This window comes from Schistocerca gregaria, chromosome 1 (genome assembly GCF_023897955.1).
Source record: "Schistocerca gregaria isolate iqSchGreg1 chromosome 1, iqSchGreg1.2, whole genome shotgun sequence".
In the NCBI taxonomy this organism is placed as follows: Eukaryota; Metazoa; Arthropoda; class Insecta; order Orthoptera; family Acrididae; genus Schistocerca; species Schistocerca gregaria.
In genome coordinates, this window is record NC_064920.1 from 694147332 (window position 1) to 694173377 (window position 26046).

General features: G+C 45.5%; 1 protein-coding gene across 1 annotated transcript in view; it reads right to left on the reverse strand.

Annotated features, from left to right (window-relative positions):
• The window catches only part of LOC126268334 (glycine, alanine and asparagine-rich protein-like), a 117059-nt gene extending 96209 nt beyond the window's left edge, over positions 1-20850 (reverse strand). Inside the window, exons 1-2 of the mRNA XM_049973905.1 lie at positions 20668-20850; positions 12192-12705 (exon numbers count right to left, since the gene is read on the reverse strand). Of these exons, the coding sequence (XP_049829862.1) occupies positions 12192-12705; positions 20668-20850 (697 nt within the window). The remainder of the gene's footprint in view (positions 1-12191; positions 12706-20667) is intronic.
• Positions 20851-26046: the final 5196 nt, after the last annotated feature.

The following is a 26046-nucleotide window of genomic DNA, read 5'->3' on the forward strand; positions in this document are numbered from 1 at the left end:
TATGGCTAGGGCCCCCCGTCGGCCAGACCGTTCGCCGGGTGCCGGTCTTTCAATTTGACGCCACTTCGGCGACTTGCAGTCGATGAGGATGATAGGATGAAGATGAGGACAGCACAACACCAAAACCCCGTCGGGAATCGAACCTGGGCGCAGAGCATTGACAATCCGTCACGCTGACCATTAAGCTACCGGGGGCGGACAATTACGGCATTTACTGGCTGAGATAATGGAGCCCACGTGTGAAGCTATTGTGCAAAGGATAAATTACGCCGTCTGAGTTCACCGACGTGACCACAGTTTTAATTCTGAAGAAAGCCAAAAACGTTTACCCCTGAAATATGAGACCCATCGCCCTACTTAACGCTGACTTCAAATTAATTACAATAATGACAAATTTCCTATTAAAAATGGTGTTGCAGTAAAACTTGAGACTGTTTGAAAAGGCAGCTATCTCAGGACGCGTAACTACGTACATTGTAAGAGAATATTGCGATCCTGATCACCTCACACGGAAAGCTCATATGTCCCTAGCGACTGCGTTTTTAGACTAATGGAAGTGTACAATACACGCTAATTCGACTACGTTTGTGGATAACATTGGTTTTGACAGAGCTTTTACTCCTGCAAAAAGCAATTGTGTGCAAATCCTAGAACTACAGTTTAAAATCAATGACATCTTCCAATCGCATTTCGAACTCCGTCGAAGTCTGAGACAAAGCTCTCCCCGAGCCGCCTCAGTATACGCTAGAGCTACAGAGACGCTGCTGAAGTTTCCACAAGAAGAGTTCCTAAGTTTTTAGTGAAAAAACCGTCGTGCATGTTTATTCTGATGATCTCAGCAATGTAATGAGCAGACAACACGATGAAACACTAGTAGAACAAATCGTAGACGAATACCAGAATATAAGTCGCGCGCTGCTAAACAAAGAAATAAAAAAAAAAAGAGACGCCCTGTCACTCTAGTTCCGACAGTTCAACATTCACATGGAAAATGGCTGAATGCAGTAGACTCTAGACGTCAGTTGGTTACGGTCATTACAGCCAAATCACGAGACGTGATACAACAAAACCGAAGAGGAAAAGTCTGATAACTTGAGGTTTCATTAACGGAACAACATCTGCGCAACTCGGACGGATTACAAAAGGCTTATTATGTAAATACCCACTTCCTTGAACATCTAAGGCACATTGCAGTCATCTTATGCATCTTACGCATATAGTTATGCAAGTCAAATCCTGACATCAACGGCATAGTGCGTGTGGACTTCAAATCCTTTTAAATTACCCTTTATTACTGCCGTCACCCCTGCTTTAGTAGTAGGCTTGGCTTGCGCAGTACAGCTGAAACAAACTCACAGATTTCTTACAAACAACCAAGGCAGCAAAACAAAAAGCTGGTTCAACACATGTCGCCCTATAAGTGCCAAACCACCTATAAACCTCGACGCGGACCGATCAAATTTGTATTAAACTTTTATTATTTGGTTTTTGGTTACATTGATCCAAAGATCCTGAAATAGCCGATAGCCCACCTGTATCATTTCGTCTTTATCGGATGTTCCACGACATCCCTTGATTGTCAAATTTCAGGAAGCAAAGTGGAGCCAAATATGGTGCAACATTCGTTCCAGGTTCCTGCCCATAACGTGACGTCGATCTGGTTATATTTTGTCATCGAAACGCTTCCGTCTTTGAAAAAGAAACACAGAATAAATCTCAGACCGACTTCGATTTGTGGTAAAAGCAATTGGACGGAAGCCATAGTCCATACGTTTTTATACCAGTATCTGGCCTTGTAGCATCAACCAAACGGCCTTGTTGTCCTGGTATTGCGAAAGGCTGAAAGCAAGGAAAAACTACAGTCGTCATTTTTACAGAGGACATGCAACTCTACCGTATGGTTAAGTGATGATCTTCTTGGGTAAAATATTCCGGAGGTAAAATAGTCCCGGGAATTCGATCTCCGGGCAGGGGCTACTCATGAGGATGTCATCAAGAGGATGTCATCATCAGGAGAAACAAAACAGGCATTCTACGGATCGGAGCGTGGAATGTTAGATCTCCTAATCTGGTAGGCAGGTTAGAAAATGTAAAAAGAAAAACGGATAGCTTGTAGCTAGGTTTGGTGGGATTAGTGAAGTTCGGTGGCAGGAAGAACAGGAGTTCTGGTCACGTGAATACAATATTATAAATACAAAAACAAATGAAGTAATGCAGGACCATATCTAATAGTGAATAAGAAAATAGGAATGCTGTAAGCTAATATGAAGAGCACAATGAACGCATTACCGTAATTAAGAGAGACACAAAGGCAACACCCATGACAGCAGTGCAAGTTTATATGCCAGCTATCTCCGCAGATGATGAAGAGATCGAAAGAATGTATGATGAGAGGAAAGAAATTATACAGATAGTTAAGGGAGGCGAAAACTTAACTGTGAAGGGGCTGTGATTCGCTAGTAGGAAGAGGAAGAGAAAGTAAAATAGTAGGTGAATATAGACTGGGGGGAAAGGAATGAAAGAGGAAGTCGTCTGGTAGGATTTTGCGCAGGGGAGACCTGGAAACACCGGATGATTTCATATTGGCTGTATAACAGTAAGACAGAGATTTCGGAACAAGGTGTCAAACTGTGAAACATTCCCAGGGGCAGACGTGGACTCTGACCACAATTTATTGATTAAGAACTGTAGATTAAAACTGAATAAATTGCAAAAAAGGTAGGGAATTAAGAAGATGGGAGTTAGATAAGTTGAAAGAACCATAGGTTACTGATAGTTTTAGATGGAGCGATAGGCAACGATTGACTAGTTGACTAGAACAGGGCAAAGGAATACAGTAGCAACGAATGTGAAGCTTTGAGAGATGATATATTGAAGGCAGCAGAGGATCAAATAGGTGAAAATACAAAGCCTAGTAGAAATCCTTGTATAACAAAGGAGATATTGACTTTAACTCATGAAAATACAAAAATCCAACAAATGATGTAGGCGTCAGGAAATACCAACGTCTAGGAAATGAGACTGGCACGAAGTGCAAAATAGCTAACTAGAAGTGGCTAGAGGACAGATGTAAGGATTTATAAGCATATTTCACTAGGGAAAGATATATCCCCGTCTACAGGAAAATTAAAGAGGTATCTGGAAAAAATAGAAGCAGCTGTATGGATACGAAGAGCTCAGATGGAAAACCAAAGCAAAGAATAGGGAAAGGTTGAATGTGGAAGGAGTATATAGCGGGCCTATACCAGGAAGATGAACATGAAGGGAATATTATAGAAACGGAAGACGACACCGGTGAATATGAGGAAGGATATACACTCCTGGAAATTGAAATAAGAACACCGTGAATTCATTGTCCCAGGAAGGGGAAACTTTATTGACACATTCCTGCGGTCAGATACATCACATGATCACACTGACAGAACCACAGGCACATAGACACAGGCAACAGAGCATGCACAATGTCGGCACTAGTACAATGTATATCCACCTTTCGCAGCAATGCAGGCTGCTATTCTCCCATGGAGACGATCGTAGAGATGCTGGATGTAGTCCTGTGGAACGGCTTGCCATGCCATTTCCACCTGGCGCCTCAGTTGGACCAGCGTTCGTGCTGGACGTGCAGACCACGTGAGACGACGCTTCAACCAGTCCCAAACATGCTCAATGGGGGACAGATCCGGAGATCTTGCTGGCCAGGGTAGTTGACTTACACCTTCTAGAGCACGTTGGATGGCACGGGATATATGCGGACGTGCATTATCCTGTTGGAACAGCAAGTTCCCTTGCCGGTCTAGGAATGGTAGAACGATGGGTTCGATGACGGTTTGGATGTACCGTGCACTATTCAGTGTCCCCTCGACGATCACCAGAGGTGTACGGCCAGTGTAGGAGATCGCTCCCCACACCATGATGCCGGGTGTTGGCCCTGTGTGCCTCGGTCGTATGCAGTCCTGATTGTGGCGCTCACCTGCACGGCGCCAGACACGCATACAACCATCATTGGCACCAAGGCAGAAGCGACTCTCATCGCTGAAGACGACACGTCTCCATTCGTTCCTCCATTCACGCCTGTTGCGACACCACTGGAGGCGGGCTGAACGATGTTGGGGCGTGAGCGGAAGACGGCCTAACGGTGTGCGGGACCGTAGCCCAGCTTCATGGAGACGGTTGCGAATGGTCCTCGCCGATACCCCAGGGGCAACAGTGTCCCTAATTTGCTGGGAAGTGGCGGTGCGGTCCCCTACGGCACTGCGTAGGATCCTACGGTCTTGGCGTGCATCCGTGCGTCGCTGCGGTCCAGTCCCAGGTCGACGGGCACGTGCACCTTCCGCCGACCACTGGCGACAACATCGATGTACTGTGGAGACCTCACGCCCCATGTGTTGAGCAATTCGGCGGTACGTCCACCCGGCCTCCCGCATGCCCACTATATGCCCTCGCTCAAAGTCCGTCAAACTGCACATACGGTTCACGTCCACGCTGTCGCGGCATGCTACCAGTGTTAAAGACTGCGATGGAGCTCCGTATGCCACGGCAAACTGGCTGACACTGACGGCGGCGGTGCACAAATGCTGCTGATAGCTACGGCAGAGCCAGCCACGACAAAAATCTTCCATCTGTCTTGTGAGACGTATTAAATACTTAAAATAACCTCAGACTTCACGAAGAAAGTGTTATTCCAATTCTAAAGACAGCATGTGCTGACATATGTGAAGTTGCAACTATCAGGTTTTATAAGTCATGGTAGCGAAACAAATGCTGCGACACCACTGGAGGCGGGCTTCCTTACAGAAGAATGGAAGAACTGGTAGAAACCGGCTTCTGGGAAGATCAGTTTGGATTTCGGAGAAATGTAGGAGCACGCAAGGCAATACTGACCATACAACTTATCTAAGAATATAAATGACGGCAAGACAAACCTGCATTTGATACTTCTAGACTTAGAGAAAGCTTTTGACAGTTTTGACTCGAATACCGTCTCTCAAATTCTGAAGGTATCAGGGGTAAAATACAGTGGGAGAAAGGCTATTTATAACCCGTTTAGAAACAAGACGCCAGTAATAAGAGTCGAGGGACATGAAAGGGAAGCAGTGGCTGAGAAGGGATTTAGACGGGGCTGTAGCTTTCCCCTGATGTTATTGTATTTGCATACTCAGAAAGCAGTAAAGAGAAAATAATGAATAATCTGGCGTAGGAATTGAAGTCCAGGGAGAAGAAATAAAAACTTTGAGGTTTGCAGATGACATTGTAATTCTCTTAGAAACACCAAAGGACTTGGAAGAGCAGTTGAGAGTGGAATGGAAGTGTCTTGAAAGGATATAAGATGAACATCAATAACAGCAAAACAAGGCTGATGGAATGCAGTCGAATTAAATCAGGCGGTTTCAGAAAAACAGAAGTTTGTTAACACCGAATATAGAATTATGTGTTATGGAGGCTTTTCTGAAGGTATTTGGCTGGCGTATAGCCACGTGTGACAGTGAAACAAAGACGACAAACAGTATAGATAAGGAGAGAGCAGAAGCTTTCGAAATGTGATGTTACAGAAGAGTACGGAAGATTAGATGGGTAGATCAAATAACTAATGAGGAGTAATTGAATAGAACGGAGGAGACAAGAAAGTTGTGGGACAACTGTACTAAAAGAAGGAATCAGTTGATAGGACACATTCTGAGACATTAAGGGATCACTAATTTAGTGCAGGAGAGGTGGGGGAAGTAGGGGTAAAAATCTAAGAGGGAGATCACGAGATGAATACAGTAAGCAGATTCAGAAGGATGAAGCCTGCAGTAATTCAGAGCTGAAGAGGCTTCCACAGGACAGAGTAGCACGGAGAACTGGATCAAGTCAGTCTTCGGACTGAAGACCATAACACAGGTTATCACGACTAGGAATGGATCAGAGAACTGCTAAGTCTTTATCACGCCACACACCATCAGCATAGATCACATCTTCCGCTCAAACTGGACACTTTTCCCCACCACCAGGCACTATGTTTATGTCTGTCTCGGGGCAGATCCGACGATTTATGTGATTATTTTCATAAGGGCAACTATATGCGATTGCTTAGAACAGCTCTGGCTTCATTCTGGGACCTCAAGCAGAAAATCAGAGGCAACTGCAGAAACTTTTTACATAACTAAATGAAGTTCTTGATGAAGTCATCGTGCTAGGACAAGGAGTGGGGCTCTCGCCAGTTCTTGGTGCCATAACCACTAGATGGCAAATAAATTATATAAACAGATAAACGTTGCAGTGGTATAAGTGTGTGTCACTGAATGTTTGAAATTCTGTTGTTGTATTGTGCCTGTGCTTGCTGGTTCCGTAACCTGAGCAGTCCAGCAGATCGAGATTCGCTTTGTACTGCCCAAGCGAAACCGACACCCACTAATATCTTCATCTCTGTGTCCTGTCACACAACGAATATATCCAGCACTCTGAAAACAGCGTGTGCAATATTAGCAGGAACTAATAGAAACGCCTAGGTTTCCAACCCGCAATAAACAAAACTAAGTCAGGATAAGACTGTTCTTTTATTATAATAATCAGACCCAATCTACAAGTACAATACATTATGGCTTTACTTTTTGGAATCAACTTTATATCTTACGCTATTATTTCCATTAAAATGGCTAAGCTACAAATTGTTCCTGGATAGGGAAAACCAACACCAAGGAACGAGGTGACTAGCACACAACGTCTCACTAGCCTTGTGCACCACTATCATCAAACCTATCTGCCAGCCCACTATTGTCGATAAGCCCACGACAGCAGTTTCTATAAAATGACTTATAAGATAAAGTAGAGCAGAGAGAGGTACGGCCCCTGACTGTCTCGCACAACAAATGTATGTGCGAGCCAGTCAGGGGCCGTACCTCTCTCTGCTCTACTTTATCTTATAAGTCATTTTATAGAAACTGCTGTTTCGAAAAAGCTACTAATCTTCCCAGATGATTTGGCGTGAGATTGACACCCTTTGTCAACACGTCTTGAACGGAAGAAGTAGTTTTTATAGTGGATAGGACATACACACTTCAAATTCAGGGCTGTGATTCGTTATTCTGCTTTTTGTCGGATTCCAGTATTTTTCAGTAGCGCAAGGCAGCCCCCCCATCGGTGAAATCCGACGTGTCATGTTCCACCCTCGGCAAGACTGTTACATCACTTTCCTCTCCGCCATTCACCATCACGTCTTTTTTCAGCATAACCACACTACTTGGTAGTAAACGAGCCGCCTCCGTATTTGTGTGCTGTGTTCCATTGAAACATATTATTAAAACTAGGAGTATGCAGACTGAAACCACTGTGAAAGATGCTCTGAAGATTTACCGAAATACGAAGTTAACTAGATTAACATAGCCAAGGATGAGATTAATTTCCCTCATTTCTTTATTTCAGCTATACGTGAACCAGGAGAGTTATTCCTTTGAAGTCTTTGTATATGTTACTCATTCCTTTATTTCCATCTCCAATAAGGAATTTTATATCTACATTTCTCTCGTCATAGTCGGTGACGCTATGATTTATCCATTAACCCTGAGATATTTTTATTGCACAATAACGGTTAAATTTCTTACATGTTTAGTTGTTAAGGAAATTTTATCAATTTTTCACTCAATGACAGAAAAAATAGATTTCTAGAGAAAATGTTCATTTTACTTACGGCTGCCACCGAAGAAGGTGATTGTGGAGAACACAAGGGAAGTATGAAAGCAAAGGCCAAGGTCCCAGGTTCGGGTCATGTCCGGAATTAATTTTTAAGTGGCAGGAAGTTTCTAATCTCCCCAGAGTCCACTACAGGGTGGAACTTCATTTTGGAAGTAGTATGTTGCATCATAAAACGCTGCTCATTAAAACTGCAACACTGTGAAAGCGGCATGTAACAAATGTCAAACTGACAGGTTTGGTTTCACGAATGATTATCAGTTCAGAATAACCACACGAAGTAGATAGGAGTAAAGCAATATACATTCTGTTTCTATGGAAAGAATACGCAGCAGGATTCTCATACAGTATTCGCACTCGAATGTTTGTTTTTTGTGAGAGGACTGTGTTATGCTTTGCGTAAGATGAGTAACGACTACCAACACGTGTCGGTATTGTGCAGCGGCAGGACTGTGACCAACTGAGAATGCGGCTTATACACTGTCGGGAACCCTCAAGGACAAGGTCATTTTACCTACAAGTAATGAATAAATAGTACAGTAGCATAGAAAAAAAATGGTTCAAATGGCTCTGAGCACTATGGGACTTAACATCTGTGGTCATCAGTCCCCTAGAACTTAGAACTACTTAAACCTAACTCACCTAAGGACATCACACACATCCATGCTCGAGGCAGGATTCGAACCGACTGAGCGCCTAGAATCGCTAGACCACCGCGGCCGGCCATTAGCATTAAAGTATGTGATTATAAATTAAGGGAAAATGAAATACACATGTCACAGGGAAGGTCCCCAAACAGTCACATCAACACACAGTGTACAACACCACTGGCGGCAATGCGGGCGTCCATTCTCGCATGCAGACGATCATAAAGTTGCTGAACGGTTCCTACGACAGGCTGTACCAAGCATCTTGCACCTTGTGTTGTAATTAGGCAATGGTTCTTGCAGGCTTCACCATGTCACGTACATGCTGAATTGGCGAGAAACCTGACGGTCTTGCTGGACAGGACAGCCGTTGTACACCACGAAGAGCACGTAGCGTCGCAGCAGCCCTATGTAGTGGTGCGTTCTCCTGCTGGAGGTGTAAGTGATGTCATCCCACACCAAGACCCATGGGTTAGGATATAGGTGTCGCAGGCGAATACACTCCGGAATAGGACGCTCACCAGGTCCAAGCCGTACATGTGCACGTCCATCACTCGCGTACAATCAGAACCCACTCTCATCGCTAAAGACAACAGAACACCATTGCACTTGCCTGTCGACCCTTTCACGACAACAGGGTAGCCTCGCTTGGTGGTGTCGTGATGTCTTTGATAGCATGGCCAGAGGTACGCGAGATCTGAGTTCTCCTGCGAACAGACAGTTCCCAATGGATCTCGACACAGAAGGTGAAAGATATGGCCGGATTTAGTCGCTGGAATATGTTCGGTCGGCCACTACTACTCGCACAATGCATCGAAATTGACGTACGTATGTAATAGAGGGACGTCCAGGACCTGACCTATGGATGAGGGATTGTTCCACAAACCAGTGCTGAAAGGAGGGTCAAAATCAACGACACCGACACATTGTGTCCAACCCTGGGTACGGCGATCCGTTGATACGCCTGTCCAGTGTCTTGCAGGCCCAAAATGTGACGCCGCTGAAATAGAGGACGTTGTTCAGTAAATGTACATACTCATTGGCGGGGCATGGTTGCGGTCTAGAACGTTGCAACCAATTTTTACCTCTAAGCTGAGCACCATTACTGCCTGCAGAATGAAAAACTTCCACAATATTGATGACGGTGTTGGTCGGGTTCCCTGACTGTCATGCGAATATGGAATCGATGGGCTGAGGAGGTCCACGCCCAACTACACGCTTAGTCTCGACGTCCCCACACGATCTGTATCTGAGAGCACCGAGTCATTTTTCGCTTAGCACACAGCCAGATCACGAATCTTGAGTCATAAAATGCTCATGTTTCCAATCAGTCAAGTAATCACACGGACAGTGCGACGACTTCTGTAGCATGTGCACTTTCGTTACGCCTACCTTCGTTGAAGCTTTCTTGACATGGGAGCAGAATGAGGCAGTACAATAGTGGTGTGCCCGACGACAACATCGATCTTTTCACACGAACCCAGTTCTGTGTACAGCATTATTAGTTCGTCAATAAACTGAAGAGTGAAATACGTCTGTGATGGGTGGATATGTCTTTTATCTGGTTGGTTGATTCGGGGGAGGTGACCAAACAGCGAGATCATCGGTCCCGTCAGTTTAGGGAAGGAAGTCGGCCGTGCTCTTTCGAAGGAACCATCCCGGCATTTTCCTGAAGCGATTTAGGGAAATCAGGGAGAAGCTAAGTGAGGATGGTCGGACACGGGGCTGAACCGCCGGCCTACCGAGTGCGAGCCCAGCGTGCGAACCACTGCGCCATCTCGCTCCGCTCTTTTTCTGGAAGAACGCTGCAGGTGCCGTGCAGAATGACTAAGAATCAGTTTTTTGTCCAGCAGTGTAGTGCAGCGTAAGGTAATTTACGTACATTCTATGCGTTTGCGTTTCTTCCATTGGTTATATTGGTTGTTATTTCTATATTAAGTGTTTTTAACAGACTTTTTGGAAAATACCATCCTAACGTGTCTGTGCACTGCTTCGCCACTAATTTAAAAAGAAAGCTCAGAAATAATCGGCATAATTTGTGAAACAGTCTTGAGAAGTCGTGGGTAGAGAGAGTGGGGTCCCGCTTACTCATTCTTCAGTTTGGAGATAGGCTATACGATGGATGATGTGTAGACGCTCAAAGAAGTTCTAAAGTTGTCAGACTGCACTCATAACTGTCATATTGACGCAGCGTCTGGTGAGATAGTATGAGGTACCATTTCGTACTCCACATGATCATCTCCTCGTTCGCGTAGCCAATAATTTAGGCAGCAGACGTTATATTTCCGATGTGTTAAGACCGGTGACTCTTCCTATTATCAAGGTCTGTACGACGTAGTTTTTCAACAAGATAATACAATACCACATGTTACTTGTGCTGTGCTGATCCACCTCAATGCATACGGTGTTCGACTGCTGCCCTGACCAGCACGTTCTCCATATGTATTACTGATATGAAGGCTCTGGTGATTGGTTGCGAGACACCAGCAGATCCCCTCTCGTCAGCAACTACAGTAGATAGATTCTGCCATGGAATGACGCACTCGTATCTGTCCCGGAAGCTCTGGCCAATTCGATGTAGATGCTTCTTAATGACGTTATTGCAACACTTCGTACTAAGTTTCACACCCGACTAATTTAATCATGTATTGTCCCTACTATACGATATACAGAGAGCAAGTAACAAGAGGAAAAATGATCTTATCCGAGCACAAAAAGGCGAATATTTTCCTGTTTATTAAAAGACTCTGACTGGAAGTTTGGACACGAGCTGCCTCCAGTCTACATTCCTCAGCACCATTAAAAGTATTCCTAAAAATTTGGGCATGTTAAACATATTCGGGATCTTTTTAACATGCAACTCACCTCTCACTCCTCTATGCTCCCATGACAATAAGTCGTTCACACACTCTATTCCATCCCTGTAAGTCGCTCATAACCATCCACTCCCAATGCCAACTCTCACTCAATCATTGAGCGCAGCTCCTTACCATTATCTTTTCTTTTTTTTTGTCTAACTGTCACTCTCTCCTGTCACATAGCTATAGTCTCCTTCGTTCAACTATTACTGTCTCTTCTCACTGTCGCTAACTACATTTTGCCCTCTCTTGCTGCTGCTATCTCATTCATTCCTTTCCACTGCTGCTGTCTCTTCTCACAGTGGTCCCGGCGGAGGTTCGAGTCCTCCCTCGGGCATGGGTGTGTGTGTTTGTCCTTAGGATAATTTACGTTAAGTAGTGTGTAAGCTTAAGGGCTGATGACCTTGGCAGTTAAGTCCCATAAGATTTCACACACATTTTAATTTTTTTTCTCTTCTCACTGTCACTACCTCTAACTTCCTCGTTGCCATTTTCGAATCTCACTGTCATTGGTTCTCACCCACTTCCACTTTCTCTTTCTCTTTCTCTTTGTTCCTCCCCCTTTGGCGCTGTGTCCAAAGCTCTTTTCTTAGCACTGTTTTGTCACTGTCAGTTATGTTCTAGTGCCACTGCGTTTCTCTCTTTCTCTCACACTGCTATTGTCTGCTATCTTTCGATATCACAACGACAATTAACTCCTTTCCAGTGTTTATAACTTTTCCGTCTCTTTTCCACTGCCACTGCCGCAGCACAAAAAAAGAGCGAATGTGTTTGCATACTGAAATTTCTAGGAATATTTTTAAAAGTTCTGATAAAGGTAAAACGAAGCTATCGCCTAAAGAACCCGAGGTACGAGGCCGGGAAAAATCTCGTTGCTATGCGCAGCATTTTGGAATATATTAGGTAGCGCACGCTGTCGCATGCTGACCGATATTTCTTTTATTTGCTGTCCTTCCTGATGTTTAATGGCCAGCAGTGTATTACGAGGCTTAACAGTGTGCGAAATGCAGATAACAACCGGCTTTAATTTCCCTGCCTAGTTGCAGCTGCCGAGTTTCTATTGCGCGCTGACACGGAGGGGTGAGTTTTTCTCGTCGGGCTGCAGCGCCAGTGCCGGCGAGCCTGCCGTCAGCTCGACCGCAGCCGCAGCCGCCGCAGACACGCAGCGGGCGCTGGGCGGTGAGCGGTGAGCAGGCACGTCGCAACTTTCCAACAGGGGCCGCGCGCGCCCGGAGAGTTGCGCCCTCCCGCGCCTCGCCGCGACTCTGCCCGGCTAATGAGCATCGCGCGACGTGACGTGGCGCCGGCGCCGCCGATCGCGAAACAACTGACAGCCGGCCGGCTCTCGTCTCATTAGTGTCGGGCCGGCGCGCCCCTCGCTGCTCGCTGCCCGCGCGGCACGGAGTGCGGTCAGTGCGACCGCAGCCGCCGGACCCGCTGTCCGCCGGGTTGCCGCTGCTGCCCCTCTCGCTCTGACTCCGAGCGCGCGCCGGCGTTTGCAGAGCACCGTATCGTCCACACTGTATGCTGCGCTGTAGTTATTTTGAAATGCAGGATAGCTTACTTCTACATCTACATCTACATGATTACTATGCAATTCACATTTAAGTGCTTGGCAGAGGGTTCATCGAACCACAATCATACTATCTCTCTACCATTCCACTCCCGAACAGCGCGCGGCAAAAACGAACACCTAATCCTTTCTGTTCGAGCTCTGATTTCTCTTATTTTATTTTGATGATCATTCCTTTCTATTTAGGTTGGGCTCAACAAAATATTTTCACATTCGGAAGAGAAAGTTGGTGACTGAAATTTCGTAAATAGATCTCTCCGCGACGAAAAACGTCTTTGCTTTAATGACCTCCATCCCAACTCGCGTATCATATCTGCCAGACTCTCTCCCCTATTACGTGATAATACAAAACGAGCTGCCCTTTTTTTGCACCCTTTCGATGTCCTCCGTCAATCCCGCCTGGTAAGGATCCCACACCGCGCAGCAATATTCTAACAGAGGACGAACGAATATAGTGTAAGCTGTCTCTTTAGTGGACTTGTTGCATCTCCTAAGTGTCCTGCCAATGAAACGTAACCTTTGGCTCGCCTTCCCCACAGTATTATCTATGTGCTCTTTCCAACTGAAGTTGTTCGTAATTTTAACGCCTAGGTACTTAGTTGAATTGACAGCCTTGAGAATTGTACTATTTATCTAGTAATCGAATTCTAACGGATTTCTTTTGGAACTCATGTGAATCACCAGACACTTTTCGTTATTTAGCGTTTTCTTCTTCTACTTTTTCTTGTGCTTCTGTCCGAATGTCTGTACCCCAATTGTCTGTATGTAGCGTCGTTAATTAGCCGGACGGATTCCATCCGGGACCGGCACAATTCCCCGAGCCAGAAGCGGCGCTTTAACACGCATGGTTATCTGGCCAGGTCCTCTTTCTTGTGAGTCAGTTTAAAAGTCACCTACAAGGAACTGTACCATAATAGGAAAACATTGAAACTGCTACTACCATCCATCTACAGTCGCTCACGATGTTATGAAAGTGCGGATGTAAACCAGTGGCAGGAATCCAATTCCATAACGATGATTATAGTTATTTTCCTTAAATCACATTCGTTGGCTCTGGCAAGTCATAGTTCATCTGTCAAGTTTCAGCCCAACCGGCGAGGGTACCAAACACCCGACGTATTAACGAATATTGGTAATCAATCTTCTCACTGAAACTTCCTGGCAGATTAAAACTTTGTGCCGGACCGAGATTCGAACTCGGGACCTTTGCCTTCCGCGAGTAAGTGCTCTACCAACTTAGCTATCCAAGCACGACTCACGCCCCGTCCTCACAGCTTTAGTTCCCCCAGTACCTCATCTCCTACCTTCCAAACTTCACAGAAGCTCTCCTGCGAACCTTCCAGAACTAGCACTCCTGGAAAAAGGGATAAGGTTCGCAGGAGAGCTTCTGTGAAGTTTGGCAGCTAGGAGACGAGGTACTGGCGGAACTAAAGCTGTGAGAACGGGGCGTGAGTCGTGCTTGGGTAGCTAAGTTGGTAGAGCACTTACCCGCGAAAGGCAAAGGTCCCGAATTCGAGTCTCGGTCCGGCACACGGTTTTAATCTGCCAGGAAGTTTCATATCAGCGCACACTCCACTGTAGAGTGAAAATTTCATTTTAATATTCTGACTGGTTTGATGAAGCCAGCACAAATTCCTTTCCTGTGCCAACCTTTCCATCTCAGAGTACCAATTGCAATCTACGTGCTCAATTACTATTTGCTGGGTATATTCCAATCTCCTTCTTCCCCTACAGTTTTTAACCTCTACAGCTCCCTCTAGTACTAAGGAAGTTTTCCCTGCCGTCTTAACAGATATCCTACAATCTTGTCCCTTCTTCTTCTTAGTGATTTCCATATGTTTCTTTCCTCGCAGAGTCTGCGGAGAACCTCTTCATTCCTTACCTTATCATCCCATCTAATTTTCAACATTCTTCTGTAGCATCGAATCTCAAATTCTTCGATCCTCTTGTGTTCCAGTCTTCCCATAGTCCATGTTTCACTACCATACAACGCTGTGCTCCAAACCTACATCCTCAATAATTTTCTCCTCAAAGTAAGAGCTGTGCTTGATACTAGTGTACTTCTCTTGTACGTAGTACATACTCAGCTGGAACGGATACTGCTCTATTATGACGTACTTTTCGAGCATTTTCGAGGTTCAAAGTTTTCCGTTCTTGTTGAATACCAACGAAAGTGGCATCCACCTAGCGGCAGCGGCAGCAAAATTCCTTAGGCGGTAGACTAGCTCTACACATATTGCATTTCACTCACGTCATTTTATTTTTTCTGATCTTTTAGCAAACCATAGTATTGTTATAACAAATCATCTTTCTTTGGAAAGCAACAACAATAATAATAATGGTAATCATAGTACTACATTCGTCTTAATCGAAATATCTTTATTGAATCGTGATGAAATTGTCGTTTATATATCAATATTGTGAGCTATCGGTTGAGCTGTTTACCACTCCCCTAAGCTGCAAGCAAAGGAAGAAAAGCTACTAGGCGGGCCTGTTAAGCATGAAAGCACAGGTGCTACACAAATCACGAACATATTCATGAAGGACTCATCTAACTGCAAGAAGAAACTAGCATTCACTATAACAATTTGATTTATTACTTTTAGATATAAACAAATAATTTTACCATTGAATTAAGAGTGTAAACATTTAGTAAGTAGACAGACTGTTGTAGTTATGGAATATAATCTTGGTTCATATGAATGGACACACGAAAACATAACGTGAAACTTGGTCGCGGATAAGTCGCTAGGTTTGCATGGAATCCCATTCCGGTTGTATAAAGAGTATTCCACAACACTGTCCCTTACTTACCTTGTATTTATCACGTATCTCTCGCCCAGCGCAAAGTCCCAAACGACTGGAAAAAGGCGCAGGTGACTCTTCGAAAAGCAGTGACACAGTATCCCACTACAGACTGTTAACGAAGGCACGAGCCTACGAATAGGTTCCCGAATACGTGAGTAGCTCGAAGATTTCGTAGGTAATACAACCCAGCATGTTGTCGACGAAGGCGAGTGTTCATTAGAGACAAGAGTATCGCCAGGGAAGTGTGATAAAACCGCTGTTATTTTCTATACACATAAGTGATCTGGCACACAGGGTGAGTAACATCGCATCGCCCCTAGCTGTGACAGCGTTTCAGCGCTTGGAACGTGCCGCTTACCTGCAAAATACAAAAACACCCTGTCACTGTAGTCACCCACGTACAAGCCCAAATATTTTCGGCATGGATGCGTCTGATTCTTTCGGATGAGAGATACAGAACAATGTGCATGCCCTTGACACAAATGCTTCACATATCACTGTTAAGTTACCTCATGACACGTATCAACATTTGTTCGACGGTACTCTAGGAATAGATTCTCACACTCACATTACGCTGAAAACTAATACTCAACCCAAATTTTGCCACGCTCGCCCTGTGCTGCATGCATTACGCGACGACGTGGCTACAGAAATTCAGAGACTGGAATTCGTTGGTGCTTTAAAACCTGTTTGAGCATGTCAGTGAGCTTCACAATTAGTCGTCATTCGTAAGCCATATGGGAAGATTCGTCACTGCGCGGATTTCAAACGCACGGTAAATTCACAGACAATTATTGATTCCTACCCCCTCCCGCATAAAGAGGAAATTTTGGATCGCCTGTCGGGACGACAGTTCTTCTCAAAAATTGATCTTGCAGAACACCACCTTCAATTACCATTGGACGAAGAGACAAGGAACATTTTTGTTGAGAATACTCATTTCAGCATGTCTGAATATCAATGCCTACCTTTTTGAAGTGGTTGGCACATGCTTTGTCTCAAAAATTCTAGAAGAAGTAACGTCCAAGATGCCTTCTTGTTTTAGTTATCTTGACAACATAATCATCTCTGGACAAACGCCGGAACATAACCTTAAAAATTTGGACTGTCTTTTTCAAGTTTTAAATAAGGAGGGCTTCGAAAGTAACTTATAGAGATGTTCTTCTTTCCACACAACGAGTGAATACTTAGGACATATCATCGACACCATACACGTTCATCCTCAAACGAAACACTTGCAGCAATTTAACAATTGTCATCTTCTAAGAATTTACGTGAACTGCAAACTGTTCTTGGAAAACTGACTTACTACATCAAGTTCATTTCTAATGCGGCACAAAATGCCGCACCTCTGAACTGCCATAGACATAAAAATGCTCCGTTTTATTAAACAAAAAACTGTGGCCATGTTTTCCAAATACTGAAAAATGCATTGCTTCATTGACATTGCCTTCTGTAGTACGATCCGCTCAAAATAATTGTGCCTGCAGTCGATTCCTCGTTCCATGGCATCGGAGAGGTTTTATCGAACTAAATTGGTAAAACAGAACGTCTCATCGCCTTTACTTCCAAAACTTTGAACAATGCTCGGAATAATTGTAGTCAGCTGGAGAAGGAAGCCCTTACCGTAACATGTGGTGCCACCAAATTGCATTATTACCTGTACGACAGAAAATTTTTCCTGGTCGTGGATCATAAGCTTTTGACTGCACTGATTCATCTACCGAAACTAGTTCCTGACCACATGGCACATGAGCTACAACGTTGGTCGCTATTATTCTCAAATTATCAATATGAAACTCTGTATCGTCCAACGGCGCAACATGCTAACGCCGACGTATTGTCTCGTTTACCTGTAGGCACAGAAGCAGCATTCGACGCACCGGAAGCTTCTTGTTTACATATTGACTCTTCTGATTCGCAAGCAGTGGATTCTTTTCCTATTGATTCACGGCGTATCTCACAAGCCACGGAGCGTGACCAGTCACTACGAATGCTAAAAAGCTACATTCGCAAATACTGGCGGCACTCTCAGGAATGTATTCCTGGTCGCTTAGTGTGAAGATACTTTGCGCATTGCAACAATTTATCTCTTCTGAATGATGTGATTCTGCTTCACATGCTTAATTAACAGACACAAGTGTGACGGCATAATGTCGCGCTTACACGGACAGTCGACACCTCCACGCCAGGAATTTATGTCGTGGCCAATGCCGATACTCCTTGGCAATGCAATTATTTGCAGGCCTCTTTTGTCAAAAGCGTTGGTTGCTTATCGGCGATGCCAACCCCAACGCATTCGACTAACGCTGCCAGCACTATCATGGAGCTTGATTCCGTATTTTGTCTCGAAGGCTTACCACATGCCGGCCAGTGTGGCCGTGCGGTTCTAGGCGCTACAGTCTGGAACCGAGCAACCGTTACGGTCGCAGGTTCGAATCCTGCCTCGGGCATGGATGTGTGTGATGTCCTTAGGTTAGTTAGATTTAATTTAGTTCTAAGTTCTAGGCGACTGATGACCTCAGAAGTTAAGTCGCATAGTGCTCAGAGCCATTTGAGCTTACCACAAACAATTATTTCTGACAATGGACCCTCTTTTTCTGTCAAGGATTTCTAAACATTCATGGTGGTGTCTGTTTGTTCTATATCGTGTCTCCCTACCAATTTCGCGCAACGACGCTCTGAGCGTGTTTCTTAGGGAATTAACTAGTTTGAACCTGGGACCTGTTGCTGGTAAGGAGACGCCAGACCACACATGACATGTAGAATTCAGAAGAGTTCAGTGAGACTATCGATGATATAACCAAATACTTAATGATCTCAGCGTCAGCTCCACTGCACTCCCTGTAAAAGAATCTTAATACTAACTAAATTTAGTGGAAAGGGTTCAAGGCTTTCCTATTTTTAGTTAGCTGGTAAAATAACGTCGAAAAAGCAGTTAAGTTTACCATTGGAAATTTTATTCTACTCACAAAACATCGTTTATAAATTGCACTATTGATAAAAGCAAATGTTTTAATACAGGATGGTAAAAACCAACTGCGTTCAACAAAAACGTGAACGAATATTCCCTAAATGGGTTTCCAAGTTCTACAATCGATCGAAGGATGACCTATGCCATATCACATCTATAATCTCGGTTTAATTTAAGTTTCACAAAAGAGAAAACTATCAAAATGGTCTACAAGTATAAAAATGGTCTACAGTGACCCTCAATTATCTTTAATTACTTATTTAACTTGTCGTAAATTACAGTGGCTGATGTGGCTTCTCAATAACTAAAAATAGAAAAATTATCGCGTTTCAGATTTTTACTTCAAGTGGCAAATGTGAACACCATGAGTTTTAATTAACGATCGACACTAGTATTACGCAAAAAAGGGGTGTTACAGATGAGTCTTCTGCAGTTCTGAGTGAAGCCTTATCCGCTCAAAAATGCGGCATCGCGTGCGTTCATTACCTTGTCGGTGTTTAGGCAGCGTCAGGGCGACAGCGGCCGGCGCACCAGCCATCCAGCTCGCCGTCTCGGAACTAACTCTCCTCTAACTTCTCCTTACTGCAATTTCATCCAAGTTAGTTAAAAAACTATCTGGCTATGTTTTCGTCTGACCAATCAGGGTCTCAATGTTAACCTTAAGCTCCACCTACAAAAATTCTGTCTATCCAATGAGAAACGTCATACTTTTCGTGGTTTGCAATGTAACAGAGACGCTAAAAGTCTCACGCTAAAACGTGCGGGTGGTGTGGTCCTTTTAGCGTTATCGTAAGATCTATACTGTTCTTCTGGAGGGCTCTATCTTTTAACTTGGGCTGGGGGGGGGGGGGGGGGTGGTCCTTGACGTACCTGAGACGCGAAAAAGTCTTACGCTAAAACGTGCGGGTGGTGTCGTCCTTTTAGCGTTATCGTAAGATCTATACTGTTCTTCTGGAGGGCTCTAGCTTTTAACATGGGCTGGGGGGTGGTCCTTGACGTAACAGAGACGCGAAAAAGTCTCACGCTAAAACTTGCAGCTGGCGTTGTCCTAGTGGTTAGCTGGCGACGTGGGTGTCCAGTCCGTCCCTTATCGTAGGGCCTTCTAGCTTAACATGGTTCTGCTCTCGGCTTCTGTCCTCGTTTGTCCCCTCGGAACTGCGTCTGCCTCACGGTGGGAAGGTACGACATGCTTTTAGGCATTCTTGTGTTAGTCTGTGGCATTCCATTTACTCACTCGTTACTTGTATTACTTTGGTTAATTTAATGTCACGATTTATTCGGAGCTATGTGACATACTAGTAGATTTGCTTATTATGTCAGGCTTTTCATGGAAGGTGTTGGATTTGCCTGACACCTTACAGATTTTGCGTAATTTTGCAATCTCTGTGGAATAGAACATGTCAGGACCATTCTCGCCACAGTCTAATGACGAGGCCGCACGTTTCTTTCGAACGTTCGAGACGAAAATGTCAAAACTTCGAGCTTCACGTTCACGTGAAGACACCTTATTGATGTTTCTGAATTCATATCGTACTTAGCCTGCTCGTGACGTTTTGCCGACGGAACGTTTGCATGGGACATTCCATCGGAGCTTGTTACATTTGCTTTGTCCTTACCGTTGCTCTCATATCAGCTGCCAGAGCGCAGTGTACTATGCACTGCATCGCAGGAACGCATCAGCGCCACAAAGATTAGCTACAGCATTGCGAAAACAGACATAATGTCTGATAGGATAGCCGCAATCAGCGATTTTACAATGTTACCTATAAGCCGTCTTGATTGCAAAATGTTTATTCATATGACCGGTTTCGGTTCCTCTAGAACCATCTTCAGACCGGATATTTCGGTTATAGGAGTAACCCGTCCAAACACAGCAACTTTCACATTCTGCGTCACAGCAGGAACCGAAACCGGTCATATGAATAAACATTTTGCAATCAAGACGGATTATAAGTAACATCAGCTACAGCTCCGTGAATTCAGTGACCCTGCCTTTGATCAAACTGTTTCAGATTTCTTCTCTGCACGACGACCGGCCGCCGTGACGCAGCCACACCCATCCGCCTCAACGCAGCGTCCTACGTAGTTTACCTAGCGGGTGTCTCCACGCGAGGTCGTCTCACCGATGGAAGTCCTCACCTGGCCACCTGCGACGCCGTTGCCGCCAACGCCGCAGGTCGCCTCTCCCCTGGACATCGACGCCGTCACCGTCGAACAGTCGCCGACAACCTCTGCATCACCCTCCATGCTCCTACCTGTGCCGTCGGTGCGTCCTGAACCTGGTTTTACGGGGAAGTTTCCCTGGCGCTCGCAAGACGTCATGTCGGAACGCGGGTTGGTCAGCTTTGCCCCCAGTCGAGCAACCGGCTTCATCACTATCCACGGCCCAGGCCTCCCCCCTACATTCCACTTTTAGAGGAGAGGGGTGCGGTGTCAGTCGCTATCAGGCCGGCAGCACTGAACCCATTTTGTGTGTTTGCCTATTCGTAAATCTGCAGTATCTGTGTATGTTTCCACATTCAAAGCTACTGTTAGCAACTTTCGCTGCAATATTTTATGTTATATACTACTGACCGTTAAAATTGCTACACCAAGAGGAAAGGTATACGATAAACGGGTATTTATTGGACAAATATATTATACTAGAACTGACATGTGATTACATTTTCACGCAATTTGCGTGCATAGATCCTGAGAAATCAGTACCCAGAACAACCACCTATGGCCGTAATAACGGCCTTGATACGCCTGGGCATTGAGTCGAACAGAGCTTGGATGGCGTGTACAGGTACAGCTGCCCATGCACCTTCAACACGATACCACAGTTCATCAAGAGTAGTGACTTGTGTATTGTGACGAGCCAGTTGCTCGGCCACCATCAGAAGTTTTCAGTTGGTGAGAAATCTGGAGAATGTGCTGGTCAAGGCAGCAATCGAACATTTTCTGCATCCTGAAAGGCCCGTGCAGGACCTGCAACATACGGTCGTGCATTATCCTGCTGAAAGGTAGGGTTTCGCAGAGATCGAATGGAGGGTAGAGTCACGGGTGGTAACAAATCTGAAATGTAGCGTGCACTGTTCAAAGTGCCGTCAATACGAACAAGAGGTGACCGACACGTGTAACCAATGGCACCCCATAGCATCATGCCGGGTGATACGCCAGTATGGCGATGACGAATACACGCTTTCAATGTGCGTTCACCACGATGTCGCCAAACACGGATGTGACCATCATGATGCTGTAAACAGAACCTGGATTCATCCGAAAAAATGACGTTTTTCCTTTCGTACACCCAGGTTCGTCGTTGAGTACACCATCGCAGGCGCTCCTGTCTGTGATGCAACGCCAACGGTAACCGCAGCCAAGGTCTACGAGCTGATAGTCCATGCTGGTGCAAACGTCGTCGAACTGTTCATGCAGATGGTTGCTGTCTTGCAAACGTCCCCATCTGTTGACTCAGGGATCGAGAGGTGGCTGCACGATCAGTTACAGCCAAGCAGACAAGACGCCTTCATCTCGACTGTTAGTAATACGAGTCCGTTGGGATCCAGCACGGCGTTCCGTAGTACCCTCTTGAACTCACCGATTCCGTACTTTGCTAACAGTCATTGGATCTCGACCAACGCGAGCAGCAATGTCGCGATACGATAAACCGCAATCGCGATAGGCTACAATCCGACCTTTATCGAAGTCGGAAACGTGATGGTACGCATTTCTACTCCTTACACGAGGCAGAGGCATCACAACAACGTTTCGCCAGGCAACGGCGGTCAACTGCTGTTTGTGTATGAGAAATCGGTTGGAATCTTTCCTCAAGTAAGCACGTTGTAGGTGTTTCCATCGGCGCCAACCTTGTGTGAATGCTCTGAAAAGCTAATCATTTGCATATCACAGCATCCTCTTACTGTCGGTCAAATTTCGCGTCTGTAGCATGTCACCTTCGTGGTGTAGCAATTTTAATGGCCAGTAGTGTATGTCTTGCTTATCCTAAATCTGACGCTACATATTGTTTCTTCCTCTTTCCTGTCGTGACAATACCATGTCGACAGTTCCTTATGACACGTCGTAAAAAATACATTCTGCATTGTGATTCCCTGTAAAAATTTACCTCCTTTAGCTATGCTTTTTTTTTTAATTTATCACCACCCATCATCATTAATTTATAAAAATTTTCCCAATCAGTCACCTTCAACTTTTAAATTTACTCCTATGTAAGATGACGTCATTGTCCTGGCACACTAACACTCGCGCTTTTTAGGGTCAAGTGTCCGCCATCTTCTATTGTGACGTCATTCATATCAATAGCGCGTTTAAGTGCAGACTGTTCCAGAAGCCCTATAGCATTTCTTCTCTACAGTCTTGTCAATATTTACGAGCTTATTCGTGTATATTCGAAAGGATTCGTAATACACTGCAGACAACGACGCAGTACTGCCTTCAGATACGAGGGCGACACAGGAAACACCTTCTTTAACACGTAGGTGTGAGTGTAAATATTAATATACAAGGTGATTATAATTAAAATTAAATTCTCAAACCGCAGTAGGAATAACACCACTAGTCAGAATGACGCAAAAATGAAACGGAATATTATCGGAGAAGGGGAAAACTTATGGCAAAAGACAAATAGTTACAAAACGTAGCAATAGATGGCGCTGTAAGCACCATAATTTAATAGTGGTCGACTACCAATGAGAAATGAATCATACAACAATGCCCAAGGTGTACGTTTGACGATAAACAAACTGTACTATTAAGTGTGCATGTGTGTACAAGTGTGATACTGTTAGTTACATACGACCATCCACTACGGCAAGGTCTATCACATCTGATGTGAAAAATCGGTTTTCAGTTGTCCTGAGGACAAAAACCGCATAAAAAGCATCACTCACGTCGGTTTTTAATTGTCCTGAGGCAAAAACCGCATAAAAAACATCATTCAAAATCAAACAGGGTTATTAATATCCATGTGACAGGCGCAAAAAATGTTCCACCGTTTTCTGCAACAAGTCTAAATTGAGAAACAGCATGTTCCACAACTGCTGAAAGTGTTTCCTAGGTCATGTTCAGAATATGTTGCGTAATGCGTGCCTTCAATGCAGCTAAATTGCAGTCGGAACACTGAAGAGAACATCTTTCACAACGGACAGTCTCGCTGTAGAGAAAATGCGGCTGATAATTCTAGCATTTCCTAAATGGCGCTTCAGCAGCTGCTTAACTGGATTTGCAATGTGCAGAGGTGCGCCATCTTGCATAAAAATGATCCCTTCCAGACACCTATGCTGTTGGAGAGCGCGAAAGACACTCATAGCGCTCACCAGTGACGCTCCAGATAACGGGACCGGAAGCACCTGTTTCTTCGAAAAAAAATATGGCCCTATGATAAATGATACCGTAAACCCGCACCACACAGTGCCTTTTTAGGATGAAGTAGTATTGGTTGATTTGCGTGCGGATTTTCCTTTGCCCATATTCGACAATTCTGTGGGCTTCGTCTGTCCACAAAATCTTCCACGGCCAATCATGGTCCACTTTCGTGCGAGCAAGAAATTCCAAAGCAAAGGTCTCTCTTGCTGCCAGGTCGACAGGAAGCAACTCGTGCACATGGGTAATTTTGAATGGATTACAAAGAAGGATGTTTCGTAGGATTTTACACACCGTGCTGGCGAGTATGTCCAATGTTCGGGCAATACTCCGTGCACCACACGTTTGCACACCACCACTCGTCTCCTCCCGCATTGCTGTGGCCACTGCTTCCACTAACATCGAATCAATTCGTTTCCTCCCTCTACCAGAATGTACACCAAAAGAACCGGTCCTTTCGAATTTCCGAATCATTTTCTCCAGACCCACGGCAGTCATCATACCCTTCAATGTCCGCAACTTCTGCAGAGCGACGTGTGCACAGTCATCAGTCTTGTAATATAGTTTTACAAGCAGAGCGCGATCCTGCATTGAGACAATCACGGCGAACGTCGCAGACGCGAAAGGAGGAAAAGCCGTGTACCCAGCGTGTTTGTACCAACTTCACTCAGTTTTGCGCATAACAGGTGTTTTCATGTAAGTATTCTGAAACATACAGCACCATCTATTGATCAATTTTAGCACTACTTTTTTCTTCTGCCATACGTCTTCCCCCTTCTCCGATAATATTCCGTTGCAGTTTTACGTCATTCTGACCAGTGGTGTTATTTCTACGGCGGTTTGAAAGTGTAAGTGTAATTACACTCCTGCAAATTGAAATAAGAACACCGTGAATTCATTGTCCCAGGAAGGGGAAACTTTATTGACACATTCCTGGGGTCAGATACATCACATGATCACACTGACGGAACCACAGGCACATAGACACAGGCAACAGAGCATGCACAATGTCGGCACTAGTACAGTGTATATCCACCTTTCGCAGCAATGCAGGCTGCTATTCTCCCATGGAGACGATCGTAGAGATGCTGGATGTAGTCCTGTGGAACGGCTTGCCATGCCATTTCCACCTGGCGCCTCAGTTGGACCAGAGTTCGTGCTGGACGTGCAGACCGCGTGAGACGACGCTTCATCCAGTCCCAAACATGCTCAATGGGGGACAGATCCGGAGATCTTGCTGGCCAGGGTAGTTGACTTACACCTTCTAGAGCACGTTGGGTGGCACGGGATACATGCGGACGTGCATTGTCCTGTTGGAACAGCAAGTTCCCTTGCCGGTCTAGGAATACTAGAGCGATGGGTTCTATGACGGTTTGGATGTACCGTGCACTATTCAGTGTCCCCTCGACGATCACCAGAGGTGCACGGCCGGTGTAGGAGATCGCTCCCCACACCATGATGCCGGGTGTTGGCCCTGTGTGCCTCGGTCGTATGCAGTCCTGATTGTGGCGCTCACCTGCACGGCGCCAAACACGCATACGACCATCATTGGCACCAAGGCAGAAGCGACTCTCATCGCTGAAGACGACACGTCTCCATTCGTTCCTCCATTCACGCCTGTCGTGACACCACTGGAGGCGGGCTGCACGATGTTGGGGCGTGAGCGGAAGACGGCCTAACGGTGTGCGGGACCGTAGCCCAGCTTCATGGAGACGGTTGCGAATGGTCCTCGCCGATACCGCAGGAGCAACAGTGTCCCTAATTTGCTGGGAAGTGGCGGTGCGGTCCCCTACGGCACTGCGTAGGATCCTACGGTCTTGGCGTGCATCCGTTCGTCGCTGCGGTCCGGTCCCAGGTCGACGGGCACGTTCACCTTCCGCCGACCACTGGCGACAACATCGATGTACTGTGGAGACCTCACGCCCCACGTGTTGAGCAATTCGGCGGTACGTCCACCCGGCCTCCCGCATGCCCACTATACGCCCTCGCTCAAAGTCCGTCAACTGCACATACGGTTCACGTCCACGCTGTCGCGGCATGCTACCAGTGTTAAAGACTGCGATGGAGCTCCGTATGCCACGGCAAACTGGCTGACACTGACGGCGGCGGTGCACAAATGCTGCGCAGCTAGCGCCATTCGACGGCCAACACCGC